This window comes from Balearica regulorum, chromosome 19 (genome assembly GCF_011004875.1).
Source record: "Balearica regulorum gibbericeps isolate bBalReg1 chromosome 19, bBalReg1.pri, whole genome shotgun sequence".
Classification (NCBI taxonomy): domain Eukaryota; kingdom Metazoa; phylum Chordata; class Aves; order Gruiformes; family Gruidae; genus Balearica; species Balearica regulorum.
The window spans coordinates 9,510,386-9,534,962 of NC_046202.1; the positions used below are offsets into that span (position 1 = coordinate 9,510,386).

The 24,577-nt window shown below is 43.5% G+C and overlaps 2 protein-coding genes and 1 long non-coding RNA gene across 4 annotated transcripts in view; 2 read left to right on the forward strand and 1 right to left on the reverse strand.

Moving 5' to 3' along the window:
* Positions 1–1,218: 1,218 nt before the first annotated feature.
* RFC2 (replication factor C subunit 2) lies at positions 1,219–8,870 on the reverse strand. Its single transcript, XM_075771448.1, has 11 exons — positions 8,650–8,870; positions 7,689–7,758; positions 6,995–7,036; positions 6,485–6,591; positions 5,210–5,311; positions 4,495–4,595; positions 3,637–3,794; positions 3,204–3,269; positions 2,625–2,705; positions 2,164–2,277; positions 1,219–1,517 (listed from the first exon to the last, which is right to left on the reverse strand). Exons 1-11 carry the CDS (start codon positions 8,763–8,765, stop codon positions 1,407–1,409), a joined length of 1,068 nt encoding a protein of 355 aa, XP_075627563.1. The 5' UTR covers positions 8,766–8,870; the 3' UTR covers positions 1,219–1,406.
* Positions 8,739–12,979, forward strand: LOC142604508 (uncharacterized). Of its 2 annotated transcripts, none has more exons than XR_012838374.1 (3): positions 8,739–8,873; positions 9,119–9,174; positions 12,816–12,979. It is a non-coding gene; the product is annotated as an uncharacterized LOC142604508 (long non-coding RNA). The 2 variants fall into 2 exon arrangements; XR_012838373.1 differs by lacking the exon at positions 8,739–8,873 and adding an exon at positions 8,978–9,041.
* A 1,718-nt stretch (positions 12,980–14,697) lies between these two features.
* Positions 14,698–24,577, forward strand: part of CLIP2 (CAP-Gly domain containing linker protein 2) — a 101,248-nt gene continuing 91,368 nt past the window's right edge. Inside the window, exon 1 of the mRNA XM_075771444.1 lies at positions 14,698–14,871. The gene's annotated coding sequence lies outside the window, so the exon portion shown is untranslated. The remainder of the gene's footprint in view (positions 14,872–24,577) is intronic.

Sequence of the window (24,577 nt, forward strand, 5' to 3'; positions counted from 1 at the left end):
CAGCTGCTGAATACAGTCAAGGAGAAAACCACTTAAACCCTCCTTGCTTCTCACCCCTCTGCTGGCACCAGCACAGCAGACCAGACGATGCACAGGTAGGTGCATCCGGCAGCGTAAGGACCGGCCTTACCAGTCCTAATACCCCGCGTGCTACTTGACGGAACCTCCGCTGGAACTCCCCTTCCATCCCTGTTCAGCTGTCACCACATTTAACTACAGAGACAGGGCAGGGTGGCTGTGCTGTACAGCCAAAGCAAAGTTAACCTGCTCTTTAAATGTGCCTTATTTAAGCTTTCGGGGACAAAAGCGGTGACACTGTGTCTGTACTGAACTCAGCAGCTTAAGCCCCTTAATACTAAATTATTAGTTGTATATTTAGCAGTGTTTGTGCTAGTAGTGACAATTCACTGGCTGGGAAAATAGTAAGTTCAATAAATAACCAGTGAAGGAGGAACGCACTTTGAGTGCTACATTGGTAACCTGGGGCAGGGTGAAGTGCAGCACCAGTACCTTGTTCCGCTACCGTGCTTTGTTTGACTGCCACAACCAGAACGTACTTAATTATATTAAGGTAGCTCTGCTTGGAGACATGTTAGCTCACATCCGATATGGAGGTGGTCAAATTTAATTTAGATTTACTTTCGCTCTGCATTTCACACTTCATTGCTCAGCTGCGCTGGCAAGGTGGTTTCCAAAGCTGAACAGACAGGAAAGCGTGATGCTGTAGCTTTTTGGCATGCTGAAACTACAGTAAGATGTTACCTAGCCTGGACAAGCCAGAACTGAAAAGGGAACTCAAATGTCGAGCATCCCAGATTTTGGTAATTTTTTTAAAGGAAATATCCAAAATAAATAACTGGCACCTTTAAGAAATGGGTAATATTTTTCCTGTATGTGTTTGGTGAAAATATCTTCCTTACCCACAGCACATAAACACCACCCAGGAGTGGCTCCCACTCAGCATGCCTCAATTAGAACTTCATTAAATGCTTTATTTTGTGCAAAATTTTTTCTTCTTGGTCTCGGTAAGACCACCACTAATGACCAGCCTTGAAGTGTAATCGTTAACAATGGGATTCCATTTTTGTTTCTCCTGCCGTCAGGTCCCGGTACCACTGACAAAGCAGTTTTGTTGAGTGAACTAGACAGAGCTTATTGCTCTGGACTGCCACAGTCCTCTCTTCTACCTTGGTTATACAACAGGTAAGAGTTCTTGGGTTAAAGTAAATTTTAAAGCTTTATTGGTCTAAATAAAACAGTACAAAACATTCTTACAATAGGACCCGGTTATTTTTCTGCAATGTAGTAAAACCAAGGGAACAGGCTCTTTGCACGCAGAATTCAGGACACGTGCGGAGCTGCTGACCTTCACCTTCCAGACCGCGGGCTTCTGCTCAGGGAAACGTCTAACTTGCTGCAGGGGCTGCGGTCTTCTGACACAGCCTGGCCAGCAGTCCAGCCATTTGTAACAGTGAGTTCACACCTTCCGCTATCTTCATATGAGTGTACCCGATTTCCTGGGGATAAAGACATTGCAAAATCTCCTGGTTTCTCCCCCGATCTGTGTATAGTATGACTAACAACTAAATAGAACATATCCCTTCCTGCTAAAAGACCAACTTCAGAGTCACTTGAACTTAAGAGAAGCATATCTTCTCACGTAGACCAACCAAATGCCTTTTTCATTTTTAAAATCAAAGCCTGTATTTCTCCACTTCCCTTCTAAGGAGCAAGATGCATGCATTTGAGGACAGGTTTTACATTTGAAGAGTTATTCCATTACACTAGTTTACCACTTGTTGACTTGCTGTTAATATAATTTAATATTTTACTCTCTCTTGGAAGTATGCGCCTGAAGAAAGTTGTCAAGGAGTTATTTGAGGCTTTGATGTAAATAATAAATTCAGTCAGCATTACGTTTATTAATTCTAGCTGATTGCTCAAGTGACTTATGGTATTTCTATGGGTGGTTAGACTTTAAGCTTTAAGTGACTATTCTTATTGACAAACTGATGATGCAGAGTGGGAAAGAAAGTAATAAGAAATACTTTTTTGCACTAACATACAGCAAATCTCAAACAGAAAACCCTGAGGCTGCCCTGCATCACATCCTCATCTTAAAAAGGCCCAAAAGACCCCAGCAGGAGCTAGGTTAGTACTAACCTTGATAAATTCCAGTTTCAGATATTCTGGCATTTGAAAGGTTTTACACACACGGAAGATGTTGCCAATCACATCTTCTGGAGAGTATCCAAGTCGCCACAGGTGGGCAAGAATCTGTGCAGGCAAGAATAATCCCTCATTTATCTGCAAAACTTATGAGGTGAGTCAGGCATATTCACTTTTAGAACAGCTGTATATAACTATGGGAACTGCATGTACTAATTATCAAATGATTAACCTCTTAATTCTTTAGCAAGTAATTTCAATACAACTTGGTTTTTTGCTTCTTGGCTTATTCATCTGAACAGACCCCTGCATAAAAAGGATTTAATTCATCAACTCATCTGCATGGTACTGCCCTTACCTTAAAAAAAACCACACACACTGTGAATTCTTCAAAACAAACAAGGATTCTGTAGAGAAAGTGTCTGTCTACGCAGACACAACACATGAAAACCAACCTTGTACGCTTCATCAATATTTGCATTTATGCAGTGTTGTATCATTTCTTTCACAAGCAGAGGATGAGGCTCATCACATACCTACAGCAAAGTGAAATATTACACTTCAAAATATTAGAAGACTCTGCATTAAATCCCCGGTATTTTCACCAAGCTTCGATACTGCTGAAGTACTGAATCAGACACGCTCTCTAATACAGATTAAATTTTAAGTAATGCGACTTTCCTAGTAACACAGTCATCCTGCCATGGCAGGCTCAATAGCATGAAATGAGAACACTCAAGTAATAGATTCAAAAGTTATCACTGTGAAATTTCCCAGCAGTTATGTGATTCATGAGCTTTGAGAGAGCTGGAAAGCCACAAAGTCTCAGACGTGCCATTAGGGACCGACCGCTAGCGCTCTCGCCCTTTTCCAAAGGCACGTGCACTTTTTTACAGCCCAATGCTGTAATTGCTACATACACAGTGCTGTCTGCAAACTGGCAAAGCACCTTCAAAGGCTTCGCCATCAGACCAAAGGTCTCTCATAGCTGCAGTGCTAAACTTCTAGCACAACTGTTTTACGCTATTACCAACCTTGAAGACGTTTTCACTGTTTATAAAGCCAAATCCAGAATATGTGGACTGTAAGTTGTTTAATGCCTGTGAAAGAAAAAAAATAAGACTTCCTTTATTTTCGGAAGTGCTCTACTTCTCACTCCCCTCCTCAGGATGAAATACACTTTTCAGAAAATATGCCAAATAAGCAGTTTTCAATTAAGCAACAGAGTAAACTGCAAATGTATGCAGACTTTGTTTCCTCCCACAGAGGTATCCAGTTCCCACCAATTCACTTTTAAGGAGCAGATCCACCTTAAAACCTCACAAAACCAAATAATTTAGTTACTCCTGTGCCACAGGTCACATCCCCTTTGCTTTACCTCTCCAAAGATAAATCCATGAGAGCCACAATTCAAAGATTTTTTTGCTTTAAACAGAAGCCTTTGTTTCATTGCCTTTCTTCTTTTACCTGTCTCATATCTCCTTGGGCTGTGAAGATAATGGCTTCTAGTCCATCATCTGTGTACGGTACATCCTCTTTCTCAACAATTTTCAGTAGCCTTGAAAGGATTTGTGAATCTGTCAGCTTGGTGTAACGGAGCACTGCACACCGGGACTGGATAGGTTCTAAGGATAGAGATGTGTAATTAGCATTTCCCTCTTCTCTTAAAAAAAACCCCAAACAAATATTTGTTTTCATCTTGGAAGAAAATATCTCAGTTTCCAAATCTTCGTTTGTCGTCTCTTAAAGACAAAGAACATGTCAGCTCCAGACAGAATATAGCATCTCCTTCAGCATATATAACTGATACAGTCCTTCACTTGAACCCAAATGTGCTACGTGAGTTTTCCCAGATATATGCAAATATATATGAAGCTCAGCTTCTTCTGTTCTCCTGGTTTACTGAATGTATATGTTTGTCATTGCTGAACAAGAAAAGTCTAAAGGTCTACAGTGTGTTAGCCTATAGTCAAACTTTTATGTTTTGGAAAGCAGGAAAACAAAAGGGGTTCAGCACCCATTACACAATACATCAAACATCTTAAACTGTAGCAGTTGGGTGGAGATTAAGCCCAAAGTATGAGAAAACTGCTTCTGCAGTCATGCCTAGCACTGTCTATCAAAACCAGCTGTTCAGAGGGTTCACCGGCTACACAAATACACTCTTCTTTTATTAGCTGGATGTACAGGTGGTTTGATTTTTCACAAGTACCATGGTTTCTTGCAATGAGCAGGTCCAAGGTATTTCTGAAAACTGCCTTGAAAGTTAGCCAACAGTATGGAGAACATATGACCAAAAGCTCCCAGAGACTAGCAGCACTTTACCTATGATTTTGTCAGAGGCATTGCAGGCAAGTGCGAAGCGCGTTGTTTTGGAATAAATTTCCATTGTTCTTCTCAATGCTTGCTGTGCTCCATCTGTCATGCTGGGGGAGAAAAGAGTTAGGACAGATTTTGCCCTTCACTGACTTAGAGCTGCAGCCTAATAACTAGTTTTATTCAAGCTTCAGAGTTTACTGATATTAAACAGTGCTTTTTAAATTACTTGATGTTCTGGCTTGATAAACTAAGCAGCTTTTTCTAGTCATGTGAACATATCACCCCGTAACGCAGGTAGTCACCGAGAGCTCCATAAAACTAACACACAAAATTAAGCCATTAATACTCTGAAGAATACTGCTAAGAATGCTACTACTTATATACAGATAGAGGAGAAAGTCCTGTTTTCGTCCAGTGAAATTGTCTACGTAAGCTAGACTCTTTTCAAAGAGAAAGAACCAGTACACTAGATGATGCTATTTCATACCCAGCTAAATCACAAGGTGTTTCACCCCAATATTCAGCACCTCCTTTGAAGCAATGATCTCTGCTTGATGTGAGTAATCTCACCAGAACACTGTTCAATGCATATTTATTTCCTAACAAATTATTTTTGATAGCCTGATAGAAACATCTAAGACTGTCCAAGACAGCAGCTCTGCAGACAGGACAGATACAATGCATTTCAGATGGTAGCTGAGGTTAGAAAACAACAACATACCTGTCTGCTTCATCAAGGATGATTATTTTATGCCGACCTTTTGGAAGTGTGACCTTTTGCTGGGCAAACATTTTGATTTTGTTTCTCACAACATCAATGCCTCTGGAACAATAATTCAAGCGATTCATGATCAGTTGGGTGAAATTACATAATAGACTTTATTCAGCAGCCACAGTGGCTGAAATGTTCCTGAGCTCCCTATTCTCCCACTGTTTGTTCCTGCCCCTTCAGCTGTGCCAGCATAAATGTTGTGAAGCCATGTTATAAGCCCGGCTGCCTAACCGATTCAGATTTAAACACCAACACTCCTCCTTTTTGGAGGTTTTGAAAAAATAATTGAACAGCATCAGTGTGTGTATATATATATATCAGTAACCTCACTTACAATACTGCCATAAAAGGCCTTATGTTTGGCAAAAGGTGGGAATGAGCAAAGGCAGAAGCATTTAAGACTGCTTTGCTATTTTGTCGGTGCTTCACACAGCTACATCCACAGACTCAACTATAATTCAGAAGAGTTTAAGAAAAACAGCTGGATAGACTGCATCATTTTAGCACAAGACAGACACTTTCCAAGACAGAGTTCCAGAAAAGACTTGCTTTTAAGAAGAAAGGATTTTACTTTTTTGTTCTGTTCAGAAAATGAATGTTGTGAGTCTATAGCTCTTCTTATAGCTGATATTAACAAAGGCAGGTACAATGTATTGTACTCATCAACAACTCTCCAGGAGATGTTCTGAGAATACTTCAGGATGGGTCTGCTACAGAACGTGGGAAACATAATCAGCCCTTAGTGCCTGATCCTTGGAGGACAGTCAGTGTCCTTTACATACCTAATACCCTTATCCTACATTTTAATCCCCAACAGCACTTACAGTGCTAATTTCTATCACTTTGCTTTTTTCCTTAGGCATTGAAGAGTTCCGTTATAAACAACTTGTTCACTTTTCATTCTTAGGAGGATCTTCATGAATGCAGGAAGCTTAGCTCTTAAAAGTAAATTCAAGAAAACAGTACCATTACAGATTCTGTGCTCCATGTTTGTATTTTTATGTATGAATGTATCTATCAAGTTTATAAAACATCAAGTAATAATATCCATGTTGGTAGGTGGACACCAAAGATTTCCTAACTTTTAGTTGGAAAATCTGCATTAAAATAAGTACTACAGGCCTTACTGTAGCATTAAGCCCATTACGCTGGCCTGAGTTGAACTAAAAATAAAAACGGATACTTGCTCTTTCATTAAAAGTTTGAGGGTTTCTTCATTCTCACCTGTCATTTGAGGCATTCAGCTCCAAAACAGCATCCTTTAATGCAGGACCAAGCAAAGCACGAGCCAAGCAGAGGATACTAGTGGTTTTACCAGTTCCTGGGGGACCCTAAAAATGCAAAATGCAACAATTGCTGGTTAAGTTTTATGTCCTTTTCTAAGCTGTAGTCTTTACAACACGCCCCAGTCATGGAAAACAGCTGCAACAGAGGAACTGCAGAGACAACATCAGACTAGAGGTTGCCTGAGTTCAGGATACTGCCTCCAACTGAGGAGAGAAATGATGCAGGGAGAAGCACAAGACATGTTTCAATAGGCACCTCAAGGCCCAGTCAGTTTTTAACAGAAAGCTGTTCACTGCTTGTGTATTCTGCCAAGAACACTGCTCTGTGACCATACACTCAACATCCCTCTTACCAATACCTTCAGGCACAATGCAGCCTGCTGTGGCTAGATTTCAGAAGCCAGGACCAACATAGTGAAGAAATACAGTACAACACAGCAATACTTACAGCAATTATAATATTTGGTACGTTCCCCTCTTTTGCAAAGACCTAAGAAAGAACAATAATAAAAAATGATATAAGAATACAGTGGGAACAAATAGTTTCCAATCCCATTAAATTTTAAGCATGAGAAACAAAGCAAACCTGTTCTTTTCTCCCCTCCTGCTTTTACTTTTTTTGGACCTTGTTGCTTTTGTATTTTTTTTACTTGAACCAGTCAGGCCCTAGAATAATATAGAAAAACTTCAAAGCACTTAATCCCACAGGTCTTTAGTACTCTTGCCTTTCCCTTACACCTGTTATATGTTTGCTAGTTTAAGCTTTCCGTTAACATACTGTGTTTATGAACTAATTTGTCAAGGAAAGTATTTTTCTTCCAGAAAAACTTTATGTTTCTTTGTGTTATTATATAAATTAAATTTATTCATTGAAACAATAGTATTACAACAGCTACAATTTTTCTAAGTTGTAACAAAACAGGGCCAATTCAAACAATATCCCAATTCAAGAAAGCATATTTCCTTAGAACACCAATCAAACATGTCCTAAAATGTGTAATTTCATAAGTAAATCAGAAAGGCTTCTTCCACGTACTCAAGTATGGATGTAAAAACAAAAAAGTGCTTTTACTGATCTGTAGATCTATGCAGAGTTATGTTTTTTGGGTTAACCCATAAAAGATAAAGGGACAGTTACACACCTCCAACCTGCTCACAGTATCTTCATTTCCAACTATTTCACATAATTTCATGGGTCTGTATTTTTCCACCCTGTAAAGGTAAAACCCCACACACTTCAGCACGCCCAATAAAACTTTAATAGTGCTTTACGCTGACAGAAAAGGAGGATTATGTTATGGTAACATGGGATAAAGATGACTTTGTGTGTCTTTAGTGTGAACATTGCAGGCTGCCCCCTGACTGCCAAGTGCAGGATTCCACAGCATTAATTCCTTAATGATTGTTTTACCTCGATTAGTATAAAAAAAAGGAAAAAGGAAGAAAAAAACGCTCAACTTGGACACGAGTTTGGTGCCTCAGTCTGATATCAGGGCTATGAGGAGATGCCGCCCTGTGCCCTCTTATGGTTGACACAAGGCAGGGCTGACTTTGGGCTCCACAGGGCCTTCTGCTTTCCACTCATGGCCGCCCGGTGCCCTCTCCCCACGCCACAGGCCCCAGTCTGGGCAGGGTGCAGGATGCAGGCAGAGTCCTCACCGCTGCTACGACCCCCTCGCTTCCGAGTCAGACCCAGTGTCTGCAGCTCGGGCGGCACAGAGGGAAGCCCTCAGCACCCAGGCCTGGCCGGGGCCGCCCCGCAGAGGGAGGCAGAGCGGGGCCGGGGCCGGGGCCGGGACCGGGACCGGGACCGGGACCGGGACCGGGACCGTCCTGCCCGATCCCCTCAGCAGAGACACCGCGCGGGTACAGGCCCAACAGCCTTGCGCGAGCCCCCGCCTTCCCGCCAACGGCGCGCCCCGCCCCCCTCTCGCTCCATAGGCTAGGCCCCGCCAGGCCCCGCCTCCCGCCACGCTCTGCACCAATGGCCGTGCGCCCTCGGCCCTTCCTCCCTCCCCTGACCCCATCTCGCAGGCACCGGACAGCCGTCCGTGCCCCCCGGCTAGCAGGCGTCCTGGCGCAGGCCGCGCCGCCGGCACTCACCAGGGCAGCTCGTAATGGCCGCCGGCGGCAGGAGCGGCACCCGGGGGGTCGGCGGATTCCCGCTTCTCGCCTGCCGCGGGCCCGGCCTTCTCGTCCTCCGCGGCCTCAACCTCCATCCCGGCGGCGGCTGATGCGGCCCGGCCCCTGTCTCCCCGCCGCCTCCGTGAGGGGAGGGCCGCGCTCCCGGGCACGCCTCGCGGGGCGGGACGGCGAAGGCCGGCGGGGTGGGTCCTGCCCCGGGCTCCCTCCGGCCCTGGCGCCTTGGGCAGCTCTGTGGGGTGGCGGGGAGGCGGTGGGCCGGGCTTTGCTGAGGCGGGACTGGCGGTTAGGCGTGGGGTGGGCTTCTGCCCGGCCGGTTTGGAGCCTGGCTGCTTTTTCTGCCCTACTGACTGGTTAAGTGTTAAGATAATTAATAAAAACAGTAATATGTTTGCACTTCAGGAGTCTAAACCTTTGTTTCTTCTTCTAGCTACCTTTATTTCCCCCTATACAATGAAAACAATAAAAGAAACACCGCAAAATACTGTAAGTATTTATGTTATAATGGTGGGGTATGGTTCTAGTGCTACCGTTAGAATTTGCTTACCAGTGCTAGTTCTAAACCTCAGTAGTTATGGGGGCCTCAATACAACTTTAAGCTCTGCTTATGCTCCATATGATCAATGACATCTATATTCGGTGGGCACAGGATATGCCCTTCAGTCTGGGCTCTGATTCTTTGGGAAGTGTGTCTAATTTCAGATTGATGTGAGGCAGAAACTTGGAATCGATTGTATTTGAAGCCCTGTGTGAACAGTGATGCTCTTCTAAGGGAGTAACTTCCTATTTCTTGCCACAACATTTGCATTCCAGTGTTATTGTCAGTGCCTGTTACTTGGTGTTTTGAGGTTGGCATGTGAACGTTTGCAGATGAGAGCATTGCCTGTGGCCTGACAACAATGGAGTTTGCTGAATTTCTTACAAGGCTCTAAAACTCTGGAGGGTGAAGTTTCTGTTACACAAAGTACAGTCTCGTATCTGAGGTTTTTTATGTAGGATGGTCAGTGCTTTAATCTTGTTTAGTGCATTTATTTATTAATAGCTGTATGTGGTTCTTAGTGGTTTTAGGATAAGTGTTATTTAAGGGTGAAATTGTAAGTGGTCTGCAGCATTTGCATGGCTGGCTGAACTAACTGTGGATTAATTTCACCTCTGTTGGAGGAAAAGTAGAAAATTAAATAACACCACAATTATGTGGCATATGAGGGTGAGACAGTTGGCATTTTTTTCAGTATTCAGACTGTTTGTAGCATACATACCGGATGAATACATTCTTCCTGTAATATCTCAAACTCCCTATGTTACTCTCGTCTTTGGATTTAACTTACTGCAGTGCTCGGCAGAGCCCGATACGGGGACAGTGAAATACTGCAGCTGCATACAGCACTGCTGGTCATAACAGTCTGTCACTACAGCACACTGGACATGCTTTGGTTTCTTGCCAAATTAAACAGTTGTCATGCTCTTAGGAAGTACCAGCCTCTAGATAAGATATAATTTTCCTGGCCAGCGTTAATTCTGCCACTATATGTGCAGGATTGTTGCTGGTAAGCACTCAAAGGATAGTAAGAAAGGCTGTTCGTAAGAATTGTTGCAGAAAGCCCAATGACAGATTTTGTGATGTGTTTCTACTAACCAGTTGTAATATGTGTGTTTCTCTGGAGCACAGTCTTCTAAAGCACTGCAGCCCCTGTGTAGGCGGTAACTCCTCGCTTTCCCACAGTGGTTCTGTAGTTTACCAAACACGGAACAAGTATTTACCAAAGACACAATGATATTGATAGGGATGTGTGGCAGGTAGATAGGCAGACCTGAGCTGAAAGTTTTAAAACCCATCTGTCCCAAAATCTGACCGGTTTTTATTGTAGCCTGTCTGTTGAGATGACAGAATACATCCAGGATAAAATTAATTCCAAATTTAGTGCTGAAATGCCAGAACTCTTTTGATGTGTGATCAACAGTGCCCGAATACACATGCCAGTGGTAGATGTACTGTATTATCCTGAAAGGAGAATAACTCTGAATTTAAGATTATTTTTTATGGCCTGTCTCCCACCCCAAAAAGATATATAGAAAAAGCTTACTAAGTATTTGCAATCAGTATAAAGTACAGGTAAAGGCATTTTGCTAATGATTTACTTTTAGCAAGGGGAATGTTCCTCTGGGTGCATTCAAACATATGTACTACTAGTAATGGAGATCACCATGAGAGGAATAAATAGTGATTTTGTGGTCATCCCAGGGGCAAAGAAGTCCCAACTGCAGGTGCCTGATGTGAAGAACAAGTCCTTTAAAGACCATATGGAGGCTCTTCTAAGATCAGCTCCAGTCAAGGGCTCATGCTTTAGCTCCTACAGGGAAACTACAGCCCAGTGCAGCAGGTTTCGTCAGAGGGTTGGGTAAATGCAGAAGTTGTGGCAAAAGAATTGCTGTTTTGCATGCTATGGTTGGTGAAACTGAGGATAGCTTGCTTGAGTTTGAACAGGAAGTTGAAATTAGTGAAGACAATAAGAGCGAGGCAGTAGTTGAAGACAGCGAAGAGCAATGGTGATGAAATTATGATGGGGGATGTGAGGCGTAAAATCCAGAAGGCAACAGAAATAGAGCACAAAAGAGAAGAATAACTAGGCAATCATCAGTGAAAAGTTTGTATATCTGTACTGCATATTCACTACAGATAAGCAATAAAAAATTTCTTATATACAGTGGTTTTGGGAGGGAGGTGAGAACTGTTTAATAATCAAGGTCACTTTGCTTTTGGGTTAAATCTGTGAGTTCAGCTTACCATTATGGTTAGGACTAACACTAATACATGTTATCCCACAGATCTAAAAGGGCAGGGGCTGAGACCTTAAACTACAGTGTTAACAGAGGTGTAAAGTTCTTTCAGCTGTACATTCCCCGTCCCCACCAGCCCTGCAGTCCCAGTTAAAGCTGTCACCTCCTATCGCAGTGTGCTGTTGTTCAGCAGCCACAAGTAGGTCATGTAGCACAGATGGTCTTGCTGCCAGGGAAATGCAGAGCGTGCAGTCCCCTTTGAGGCTACTCCCTGTTTGCTGGCTCTCCCTTTCAAACAGTTTGGAGACAGTGGAATGAATTCTGATGCTACCAACCGCTGTATCTTGTGTATGCTGAAGCTGAAAGCATAAAGCAAAGCTGGTACAAATGCCAGCAGTGGAAGTAGTGACGGGGTGGTTAAAGCTGGCGCTTTATGAAATAGGGCATCACCGTATTAGGGTTGGTGTGGGCTTGACGTGTCTGCACCCGGACTGACAGGGGCCCTGGTTCCTGTAGAGCTGCTGAGCTTGAGCTCTAAGAGCAAAACTGGGGATGACACTATCAGTATACGCAGGGTATTAATTTGTCCCTGTAGCATCATAGCACCCTTCCATTCTTCATATGTTTACCCGTAGAATGTCCCTGGGAGGTTCAGTTGTGCTGATCTGAGCTAATGTTATGTGTGCCATTTAACATTTTTTCCTAACTATAAGGGCTGAGGTCATGCATTCACTCTCCACCAGCACACTGCCGTCTTGTAGTTTATTTGCCCATCCACTGCCTCATCCTTCCTCTCTCGTTAGCATCTCTAGTAGCTGCAGAGCAATGGCAGCTCACCAGAACAGTCTGGGTAAATACAGCATGACATCTGCCTGCCCTGTTACCTGAGCGCTTTTATTTACAGCATCTCATTGCTTTTTGCATTTTCATTAAGTACCTTTAAATGTGGGGGGGTTTAATGCTGTCATACAAAATTATAAGCAGCATGCTGTCTTAGCCTGCAGTTAGGAAATTCATACAGCTGGAAGTGAGGCAAGTCACAGACTGTGGTGACAGAGTAGCTGGAAAGATCAATTTTGGCTTATTGCTACCAGGAGACTCTAATGTTGTATATATTTACATTCTTTTCTATAAACACCTGAAAATACTTAAAAGAGTGGATTTAGATCACTGCACATTTATACCTGAGAAGCTTTATTATAATTTTTTGTGTGTTGAGGAACAAATTATAATTTGTCCAGTGCTTTACACTAGGTGACAAGAAAAGGATTCAGGAGCAGAGCTGGTTTTTTTGATGCTTAAGACTAACAATGTAATTGAAATTTCCTTTCCTTTTTTTTTTTTTTAAGCAGATAATAGAGAATGAGTGTCCAGTACAAGACCAGATGTGTGGTTACAGCTTTAGTCAGCAGAGGGAGTATGGACACCTGTATTAAAAGCCACATAGGGTCACCCATGACAGCCAAGAGAAGAGACTTTCTCCTAGAATTCCTCTGTTGTCTGCAAAAAAAAAAAAGGTAAATTCTTTAAGCATACATTTTCCTAGATGGCAAAATGCGGTTGTTGGCTACTAACACTGTTGATAAAGCTAAAAATGTAGGAGAAGGGAATGATCTTTTGTGCTTACTATGCTTTTCTCTTTGTGGCAGTCACCCCGTGAGCCCTCGGCCACTTGCACCTGCAGCTCTGGGCTGTCCTGGAGCAGGACCTTTTTTCCTCTGTGCCAGGATCTCATGTTACCATTAATGACTGTAGCAGGGCTCTGTTTGCACAAACGCCTGCCTCCAGGGAGGACACAGACTCCTCCATTTCACTGAGGAAGCTGAGAAAGCAATTGTGTGTGTGACTTCTGTTGACAAATGTAGACGTTGCAAAGAGCATCCTGCAGCAGTGAGTACCTTGCTGGGACTCCCTTGCATAAGAGGAAGGATCTTGATGAAGAAGAAAGAACCTGATGGCTCTGTGAGCCTTCTGCTTGAAGACTCAGCCTTGAGCTGGTGCAAAACCAGCATTTCCCATAATAACGGGAATGTGGACTGCCTTGATTGATGTTTGTCAGAAACTTCAAAAGGAATATGCAGTGAAGTTGATACAAAGTGGATTTTATTTGTTTGATAGTTACAATATTGCTTGACTTTTGGTCAGACACAGTGCAGCCATGATATAGCATGATACTTCTGTTTAGCGCATCCGGCATTTGTACTTTCTTGTGTTTGTTCCTTACGTCAGCAGTCTGGTAATATTCTCCACTGACTGCCCCTAATTGGTACCGCATGACATTATGCAATCCATTTCAGCTGTATCTAGTCTCTTAAATGCTGGGCAAAACTTGATCAGAGACCTTGTTTGGCTGAATGCCACAAAATAAATTTTAAATAATACTCATTTTCACTCATTTTCTGTATGTAAAAAATGCAATAATGTTGTTGTTTATCAGGAGCTCAGGAATTACCAGGCTGCAGCACTCTGAATTGCTTCAAGTCTGCAGAGCATGGATTTAGAAATATCAGAAGGAAGAGCTGCAGTATTCCAAACCAAGAAGTTCCTAAAGCATAAAGGAGGAATTTAGCGAAAAGATTAAGGGTTGAGTGTGGCTTGACTGTGGAGTGCTCATGATAGAGGAAGTGAGAAAAATCTGACAAAAATAAAAATGTGGTTGTTATCTTCAGATCTCTCTGTGTACGGGTGAATTTTACTCCAAATGTTTGGTGTGGGTTTGCCTGGATATGGAATGAAAAATAGGACTTGTACTCTTAAGATTTGTTTTAGTGGTTGCATAGCAATTTGGGATTTAAATGATGACTTGGTATATTATGTCTAGAGCATAATACCAAAATATGCACTTGAACTTTGATTGTCTGAAGACAAAATGGCTTGTGAACCTTTCCTTAGTCTAGGAGAACATGAAAGGGAACAGTCCTGAATTCCTGGGTGAAGGTGTATTCTGTTTTATGGGGTTAAAGTCTAGCCAAACCCAGGTGCTGCACTAGCTGGCCCTGTATGGTTTGAGTTGGCCGCAGCCCAGCGTGGTGCCAGGGTCGCCCTGGAGCTCCAGGCAGCACCTTTCAAATGAGGTGTGATGGGACACTCTGTGGAGGTAAACCTTTGGATATTAACCCTGCAATCCAGGGTCCATTCCACCTGGGCTAACTCCCTACATTTCCCTTGCCTTAGTTCGGTTCAGTATATCCTCTGATTAAAGACATTTGTTGTTCATTGTTTTTAGTGCTACAGTTTTGAAGTTATCACAGAAGTCTGAGAAATGGAGGTGAGGAGAGAGAAAAAGTTTCTTCTTCCTGCGTTAGTCATCTGGGCGTTGTCTCTTCCAAGTGAACAAATCCTATCAGAGTCAGTGAGACTCACCTGCAGGTTTGAACACAGTCAGGCTGGAGTATCTCCTGGTGTGTAAGTGACTTCCTTGAAAATACTTGATTTCCCTACAGCCAGGTTGCTCTTTTTCTGCTGATCCATTGTAAGGTGGTGGTTCTCTGAAATGCAAAGGCAACAGGAAAGGGCAGTAAGTTCCAGAGCTGAGAGAGCACCCTTTAAGCAGCAGAGTAATTTGTCACTTCATTGATACTGCATTTAAGTGCTATGTAAGAACAGGACATTTTAAAAAAAATGAGACAGTTTGACCCCCCTTGTCTAGTGTCTGGTAAATCTTGCTTTAATGGTGTGTCAAAGTAACAGTTAATCTAATCAATGCAAAGTTAAACATTTGCTTAGATATCCCTTTTGTAGTGGTTTTTTTTTTTTTATCTGCACTTGCACAAAGCGGCTTTAACTGTAGGAGAAAGGGAAAATCCTTGTGTCGGTCTTTGTTTCATGCATCCAAAAGCACCTAAGAGCACTTTGCTTGTATAGAAACTGGGCTTAATCAGCTTCCTCGGTTGTTCGTATAGCTTTCACACTGCAAGTCACAGGATAAAAAGTTTCTGTCAAAATTGGTGTGGAGTCACCTGAAACCACTTCTTAGTATGGATTGTGTATTATATTTTTGTTTGGTAAATTGATGGGCTGTCTTTAGGATATATCCAGATACTTAAAGATATGCTTATACATTTGCAGGTTCTTTGTCGGATTTTGTAAAATGCTTTTGGGCTTCCTCTGGATAAGTGTGAGGCCACTATAATTGCTATCAGTCTTAAAGAGGACTGACAGATGCTACGGTACAGTACACCCAGCAGAAACATTTGCACTGTGAGGATTTTTTGCTCATCTTTTATTTAAATGTTTTGTTTCTTAAAAGCTTGATTTTTAGTAAAGCTTTTAAAGAGCTTTAAATTTAAAAATGTCTGTTTAAATTGGCTTCTGGTTAGAGCACTTAATCACAAACATCTGCAAAGCCAAACTTCTAAACTCCCAGAATAGAGAAGTAGTTTAAGTTTTGTTGAGGGGGGAATTGGGGTGCGTGCATTGGAAGGGAGAAGCTGTCAGTAACTGAAGAGCAGAGACATGTCCTGGCTCTGAAGGCTGAGGCTTCTGGTACCAGCTCAGGATTTGCCTGCCTGAACTTCAGTTTCCAGCGGGCTTGGAGCATGCTTGAGGCAGCTGGATGCGTGAGTGGGATTTTTCAAAACAAGCTAACTAATGAGAAATTAATGTAGTTCTGGTCCTATGGTAGTGCAGGAGAAAACTCCCACGGATGTGAGTAAAACCAGGACTTAATTTGGGGGTGGTCTTTAAGGGCTTTTCTTGCTTTTAAAGTTTCTTTCTACAACAGTAACCTGAGGTGATGCTTGCACTGATAAGAGAATTTTTTCTTCCTCTCCTTGCCTCCCCATACCATAAAGAGCACCTTAGATATTAATTTATTTTTTATCTAATCCCACCACATGCCATTATTAATCCATATGTTTTACAGCCACCCAGGAAAGCTTTGCATATAAAATGTTGGCATTATTAAATGAATGTCAGCTGCTGCATCCCAGGGTGCATTTTTCTGCCTCTCCTGATGTGTGGGGGTTTTTTATTGCCTTGTTTTTTCCCTTTCCTTCCTTTTCATTTTGACTGCCCTGCTATGACTTGTTTCTCATTTGCTGAGCCCTGCAGGGGAGATATTCTGAGGGCTAATATTCATTAGACAGTAATTAAAACAAGGAAGGATGGATGTTAATGTAAAATGCTACATTGCTTTTCTAATTTTCAAGAAATAAATCTTCCCTTGCATGTATCCTCTTTTAGGGATCTGTCAGAAAGTGATAGGTAGCTGCTTTCTTTCCCTGCAGATTCCAGAAATCTGCAAGGAGGAGTTTGGTCTTCTCAGAAAGGTCTTTTTGTAGTGTCCTGTGCAAAATAATTAAAGTTCAGAAGCAGTCAACCCTGATGGTAATGCATATGAAATTAGGAGCAGTCAGTGCCGCGTCTGTGTTAGGTTTGAGATGCGAGGGGACTGATGATTGCTCCTCTGCACACAACTAGAGCTTACAAATGACATTCACAGCTTCACTTTAGTCTTCTCAGGAAAGTGAAGGATTGCAGAAGATTTTCTCTGCTGATATAAAGGATGGTCTTTCTTGTGGGGGTGCAAGGAAATAGAAGAGGGCTGTCTGGCTATGTGGGAAGACAAGAAAGATCTCCTTCCCCAGGAAGGTGCTTATTCAGAGCTCAGGTGTGCTCCTGTTCTGAAAGCACGTGCAAAACGGCCTTTAGGGTGATGTAGTTTTAGGACATGAGAGGAGCGTGGCAAAGTGGGGAGAGAGATTACCTGGAGAACTCAAAGCAACAGCTTATGCATGCAATAAATGTCAGCCTCTCCAAACCAAATCTTGGCGGGATCCCATTGGGGTATGCATCCACACTGACCCTGCAGCATGCATTCCCCTTGCAATGCAGTGGCTCCCTGCAGGACCCACACTGCAGGATACCAGCCCAGTTTGTTCCCTGCTGCTCTGGGTCACTGCACAGGACATTGAGGGTGCAGTTTGCCCTTTGTGATCCTCTTTCCTATCATTGCAGGAGGGGAAGGCTGGTAGGAAGGGAGCTTTTATGCCTCCACCTCTGCCTCTCCTTTTTGATGCCTTGGAGGTTTGCCAGCTTGCAACTGAGTGCCCCCAAGAAATATTTACTTCCTGGTTTGTTTTTGTGTTTTTTTTCTTAGACCTCCAGAGGTCTCATTTTTCATGAATAAAATATGAGCTGTTCTCCTGGAGCCACGAAGGGAGGAAACCACTGCCAGCTGGTGTGGCCACTGCTTTTTATTGCTGTGGTTGCTGTCCTCGTGTCCTCTGTCCTCGTGGGCAGGGAGACAAGAGAAGAGAGGAAACAGCCCCAGGCTTTAGTCTAGTGAGTGTTTTCCAGTGTGAACTGTGCTGTCTGGAGCCAGTACTGAGGAACAGCTTGCTTTGTGTATACCTTGTTTCAAACAGCTGGTAACTGAGGAATTTAAGTGTTTCAGTTTGAACTGAAATTACCCATGATTTATCTTTTGCTCAGAGCATATCACTAGCTAATGTTCCGTTTTCAGTCTGTTGTAACCAGTGGATATTTCCCTGGTGTCCCCCCTTCCTTTCTTTTTTATTTGTCCAGATGAATGTAGAGTTGTACAGTCATTTGTCTTAACTGAATTACATCTTGATTTTTTCCATCTGTTTCCACAGTTTATCGATTGTTTTGCATTAGCTTTGTTTTTCTGCTTTTCTCGCAGCTCCTCTTGTCTTGGCATCTTGTTCAGGTTTAATAGATGTGATATGCAAATAATAATGTTAAATAATAGCATTTACCCTCTTGGTGACTGTACTTGTGCTCCCATACTTTGAAGACAGAACTTAATGAGGTGAAGGGATGTTGAATGGCACTTTCTTACCCATCTGAGTAAATAGCAATGCGTTGTCTTACCATGAATGTATTTAGTATGTTCTTCCTGGGCTTTGGGAACTAGTATCTCCCTAAACATCATTTGTCCTTGAGATTTCCAGGGTGCCAAGCAAAGCTTTTTGTGCAGGGATTGCTTTTGACTATTAGGCTGGTACCAGAGCTGAGAACAGAGACTGATTCGTACACCATTACTGCTTCACTCTCTTGATCATTCTCTTAACGTAGTTCCTGAATTCAGTGCTCATATCAGCTGAGAACAGACCAGTTTGCTAGATATAAGTATATTTTTATAGTGGTTTCCAAGTCTACTCTGCGATTTAGCTTTCCAGTTCTGCATGTATGCTTGCTAGTAATATTTTGATAGAATCTTTAACTGAATGGCTAAAACTTCATTCATCCAGGCAGCACACTTGCTGGAAAAAAGGTACTGCCAATATAGAGGTGGCGAAACTGAAACAGGGAAGTTTGAAATGTCTTGCCCAAGACGAGATAGTTTTGGCCTAGAATGTGGCCTTCGTCCACTATATTGAGTGCAATTGAGTCCTTCCTTTAATTACTTACACGTTACATTTGTGCAGGTTTTATGCATGTTAATAAACATGTTTAGTTGTTTGTTCAGTATTTCAGTTGTCATTAATGTAAGATGCTGTTTACTGCTGCACTATAGGAGGATTCTTTATCAGGTAAGTTGCTTCCCAAGCAGATCAGGCTGTATAAATTGAGTGTGCCACAGGTCCTCTGTGACTATACTGTTCTTCAGAGACAATCCTCTGTGACTATACTGTTCTTCAGAGACAATCCTCTGTGAATCAGTGAATTCCTAGTTAACAACCTCCTGAAATGCATGCTGACATCAGGTGATAAAGGTGCTGAAAGGCCAGAAAATCTTACACGCAGTCATTAGGGTGAATGTGAGCTGTTGGCTTTCTCTGCCTTTCAGGAGTTCATCTCCTTTAGACAGATGATACAGTAATACAAATGCCACCTGCCCTGAATTATTTCCAGCTTAGGAGATGTGTTGGCATGGAATTAGAGAAACACAGAGCTGCACGCACAATCTTTGTTGTAAAATGAATATATAGCAGCTATACAAATGGGTTTGATTGTACAGTTTATCAGTCAGCCGCTTCATTGGGCTTAACTGTTAGTGGATGTGAAGATTTGAGACGATACAAGCAGAATACAGCAAAATGCCCTTTATGAACATTCCTTGTTTCAGTGCATGGTAATATACACAACTGTGCTTAGTAAATCTCATTTCAGAATGGAAATATTGTTATTACTTATTGAAAATAACCTCATGACAAAGGTGCTGCAGAATGTAGTGTGCATACACAAGCACATCGAGCGAAAGCGTACTAGACACACCTCATCTGGCAGGGTTGTAGGTTATAAATCGCTTTATTAGAACTGGAATTTTATGGAAATGAATGATTGAAAAGACAGCTGTCAGAAATATTATTTATTTTGCCAGTACATCAATCAGTGTAACCTTGAGCAAGGCATTTGACTTCCTTATGCAGCTGGAAAACAGGGTAAAAGGCAGGAATATAATTGGAAAATCAAACGCTGCAGCATAGTGGATCTCTCTTGAAGAGATAAAGGATTTACAAACTAAAAGCTTAGTGCTGTCTCTAATGGCGTCCCATCACACCTGTGTTCTGCTGCCTCAAAACAATATAATGCAGGGAAAGGCCTGATCCTGGCAGGGGGCTGTGCCCCTGCAAGCCACAGTACAACAGTGCGAGTTGACTTTCATGAGGTGTCTAATTAATTTCACAGGGATTGCAGGTGAAGTTAAACCTGCACTTAGGACTTTTGCTGAATTGGGGCCTCGGTTCCCTATTGGAATCAGCAGACTGGGAGATGATGTGCTTCCCAGGACAGGGTGCTTGGATGTGATTTCATTGCAGTGGATGACAAAACCATCCTTCTCATTGATACAACCATACAGCCTGCTGTAGTCCGGACAGTTGTGGAGGTGGAAAATGGTTGCAAATAATCTGCTGCTGCAGAGATCAGAGACTGGCTCCCGGCAGAGCTGGGTGGCAGCACATCCCGGCTAAGCCCATGGCTTTGGCAGGCTGCAGGCATGGTTCCTGTGAAAATAAATGCCCAAATTGTTATGGGACAGGTCTTGTTTTGTGTTGGGAATGACACCCTCCTCCTTCAAGCCCACACTGGTATGGGAGAGGTATTTCACCCTTCTGTCTGCTTCTGTAGTACAGGCTTACAATATATTTTATGCACTCCATGCCTCTCAAAACCATACAGTCTGAAGGCAGCAATGATGGAATGAATCCAACAAGGTTCTAGTTTCTTTTCATCTGCTGCCCAGATTGACCTGCTTACATACTTCTAGATCTGGGCCTGGTAGGGGATGTCAAGCTCAAGGGCAGCCTTGGCCGCAGTGACCACAAAATGGTGGGATTCAAGATCCTCAGGGCAGTGAGGAGGGCACACAGCAAGCTCACTACGCTGGACTTCAGGAGAGCAGACTTTGGCCTCTTCGGGGATCTGCTTGGTAGAATACCATGGGACAAAGCCCTGGAAGGAAGAGGGGCCCAAGGCAGCTGGCTAATATTCAAGCATCACCTCCTCCAAGCTCAGGAGCAATGCATCCCAACAAAGAGGAAGTCAAGCAAAAACACCAAGAGACCCCCATGGGTGAACAAGAAGCTCCTGGGCAAAGTCAAAAAAAGGAAGCCTACAGAGGGTGGAAGCAAGGGTGGGTAACCTGGCAGAAATACAGAGAAACTGTCCGAGCAGCCAGGGATCAGGTTAGGAAAGCCAAAGCCCTGATAGAAATTAATCTGGCCAGGGATGTCAAGGACAACAAGAAAAGCTTCTATAGGTATCTTAGTGATAAAAGGATGACGAGGGAAAATGTGGGTCCCCTCCAGAATGAAACGGGTGACCTGGTTACCCAGGATATGGAGAAGGCTGAGGTACTCAATCACTTCTTTGCCTCAGTCTTCATTGGCAAATGCTTGAGCCACACTGCCCAGGTCACAGAAGGCAGGGACTGGGAGAATGCAGAACCACCCACTGTAGGAGAAGATCAGGTTCGAGAATATCTAAGGAACCTGAAGGTGCACAAGTCCATGGGACCTCATGAGTTGCATCCGTGGGTCTTGAGGGAACTGGCAGATGAAGTGGCCAGGCCCCACTCTATCATATTTCAGAAGTCCTGGCAATCCGGCGAAGTTCCCACCGACTGGAAAAGGGGAAACATAACCCCCATTTTTAAGAAGGGAAAAAAGGAAGACCCAGGGAACTACAGGCTGGTCAGTCTCACCTCCGTGCCTGGCAAGATTATGGAGCAGACCCTCCTGGAGACTATGCTCAGGCACATGGAAGATAAGGAGGTGACTGGTGACAGCCAACACGGCTTCGCTAGGGGCAAATCGTGCCTGACAAACTTGGTGGCCTTCTATGATGGGGTTACAGCGTCCGTGGACAAGGGAAGGGCAACTGACATCATCCACTTGGACTTGTGCAAGGCATTTGACACTGTCCTGCATGACATCCTTGTCTTTAAATTGGAGAGACATGGATTGGAGGGATGGACCACTCGGTGGATAAGGAATTGGCTGGATAGTCGCACTCAAAGAGTTGTGATCAACGGCTCATTGTCCAAGTGGAGAACAGTGACAAGTGGTGTCAGGGGTCGGTACCGGGGCTGACACTGTTCAACATCTTTGTCGGCAACATGGACAGCAGGATCGAGTGCACCCTCAGCAAGTTTGCTGACGACACCAAGCTGTGTGGTGTGGTCGACACGCTGGAGGGAAGGGATGCCATCCAGAGGGACCTGGACAGGCTGGAGAGGTGGGCACGTGTGAACTACGTGGAGTTCAACAAGGCCAAGTGCAAGGTCCTGCACGTGGGTCGGCGCAATCCCAAGCACAACTACAGGCTGGGCAAGGAATGGATTGAAAGCAGCCCTGAGGAGAAGGACTTGGGGGTATCAATTGATGAGAAGCTCAACATGAGCTGGCAGTGTGCACTTGCAGCCCAGAAAGCCAACCGTGTCCTGGGCTGCATCAAAAGAGGTGTGACCAGCAGGTCGAGGGAGGTGATCCTGCCCCTCTACTCGGCTCTTGTGAGACCCCACCTGGAGTACTGCATCCAGCTCTGGGGGCCCCAGTACAGGAGAGACATGGAGCTGTTGGAGAAAGTCCAGAGGAGGCCACGAAGCTGATCAGAGGGATGGAGCACCTCTCCTATGAGGACAGGCTGAGAGAGTTGGGGTTGTTCAGCCTGGAGAAAAGGCGGCTCCGGGAAGATCTAATTGCAGCTTACCAGTACCTGAAGGGGCCTACAGGAAAGATGGTGAGGGACTGTTTATCAGGGAGTGTAGTGACAGGACAAGGGGTAATGGCTTTAAGCTGAAGGAGGGTCGATTTAGATTAGATGTCAGAAGGAAATTCTTTACTGTGAGGGTGGTGAGGCACTGGCACAGGTTGCCCAGAGAGGTTGTGGATGCCCCATCCCTGGCAGTGTTCAAGGCCAGGTTGGATGGGGCTTTGGGCAATGTGGTCTAGTGGAGGGTGTCCCTGCCTGCAGCAGGGGGGTTGGAACTAGATGATCTTTAAGGTCCTTTCCAACCCAAACCATTCTATGATCTACCAGGTACGCAAACTGATCTTTAAATATAGCAATGTGGGTTTTTTGCAACGTGGGAATAAGGAAGGTGAAACTGCACTGCAAGTTTGAAGTACTGTTTACAAGGGTTAACGTCTAATATCCTCTTTATTTTCTATGGAAACATCCAAAGGGCAGAGCCCTGCATTACAAATCTCCTTGGCTATTCTTCCCCGGATCGGTCATGTCAGCCCTGCGAAGGGGGATCTGCACGAGCCGGGGATTATAAGTGGGGAAATTGTCAGACTTCAGCTCTTGACTATTGAGACCTGAAGGTCATCGCAGTAAGTCATCCTCAAGGCAATTTTCTCAGGAATTGCGGTGTGGTCGTGGCTTTGTTTTATGACCTTGATGCCACAAAGTATTAATAATATCTTAAAACAAGCCCACTTGCAAAAAAAAAAAAAAAATTGATCATTTGGTAGGTTTTTTGGTCAGTATTTACAGTCTGCTGAAATATCATAGCTTTTGGTGTGATACATAGGTATGGATGTGAGTGGGTGGGTTTCTCTGCCATACTTGCCTGTATCCCACAAGGAAATGAATTTTCAGTCTGTTGGGAGGGCATCTGTTTCCATGACATTTTAAGCCTAGTTTGCAAATATCTTCATCTCTTTTCTTTAGCTATACATACAATTTGCATGTTATATGGGTGTGACATGGCTTCCTTCATATTTTTAAGTGTTTTTCACAAAAAAAGACTCTTATGTTCCCTTTCTTCAATGAATATCTCAGGTAGTAATCAGCTATTTCTATTCTTTTGCCACAAGCCTTCTTAGATGTATTGCAGTAAATATAAAACAAAAGGTACAGGCGAATTACCTACTGGAACAGAGCAGAAGCCTGTTCAAGCGAACATCCCCTCTGAGAAACTGTTGTCACAGGTTCAAAGGAAAGAGAGGCAAACCTTAAGTGTGATATCAATTATAGAATCTGTTCAGAGAAGGTTTTTTTCATCAAGAGTTAAGGGTTGTCTCATCCATTTTTATTCTAATTAGGATTAACACAGCTACTACTGCAATATAGTTATCTTAATTACCTTTAATATATTCTGGCATTGAGTTCCACAGGTTAATTTACCTTAATTGTATTTTTCCACTTGTTAGCTTCATATTTGTTGCCACCCTCCTCAGATTCTGTTTCTTCTAAAGAGGGCAAAGAAACGCATGATTTGCTTCCTTTCGTTTCTTTCTTTTATATATTCACAGCTAAGAAGTTGGCATTTTCCACTAGCCAGATCTGAGACACATATAGTACATTGTCGGAAGCTAGGGCTGCAATGCACGCTGGCAGGACCGAGCCCTGGCATTTGCAGAATGCGACAAAAAACAGACCGGCCGTTGCTCACTGTGCACACCATGGGTCACCCTGTTGCAAACAGGGTGTGTAGTAGAGTGTGGTGTGTGTGGTACAGTTCTGTCACTGTTTTGAAGAAATAAACTGTGCTGGCTGTGCCATGTGCACTCTCTCTGCAGCGTAGGGCAGACTTGTCAGGAATATTGGGTGTAATTACTGTGTCTCCTCTTCCTAAACACGGTTCTTATGTGTCTGCATGCCTTTCGTTATGAAACGGACTAAGTGTGGGCTTTACGGGCATTGAGGACTGAGGGGTTAGTGTCTGTAGCGCACCGTGATGATCAGAGCTAGC

Excerpts from the sequence above, each read along its gene's own strand:
- RFC2 (XM_075771448.1), bottom strand. The coding sequence starts at position 8,765 with ATGGAGGTTGAGGCCGCGGAGGACGAGAAGGCCGGGCCCGCGGCAGGC. Across the intron at positions 7,759-8,649 it reads GGCCATTACGAGCTGCCCTG|GGTGGAAAAATACAGACCCA; the intron begins GTGAGTGCCGGC and ends TTACCTTTACAG. Across the intron at positions 7,037-7,688 it reads ATACTGTGAGCAGGTTGGAG|GTCTTTGCAAAAGAGGGGAA; the intron begins GTGTGTAACTGT and ends GTTCTTTCTTAG.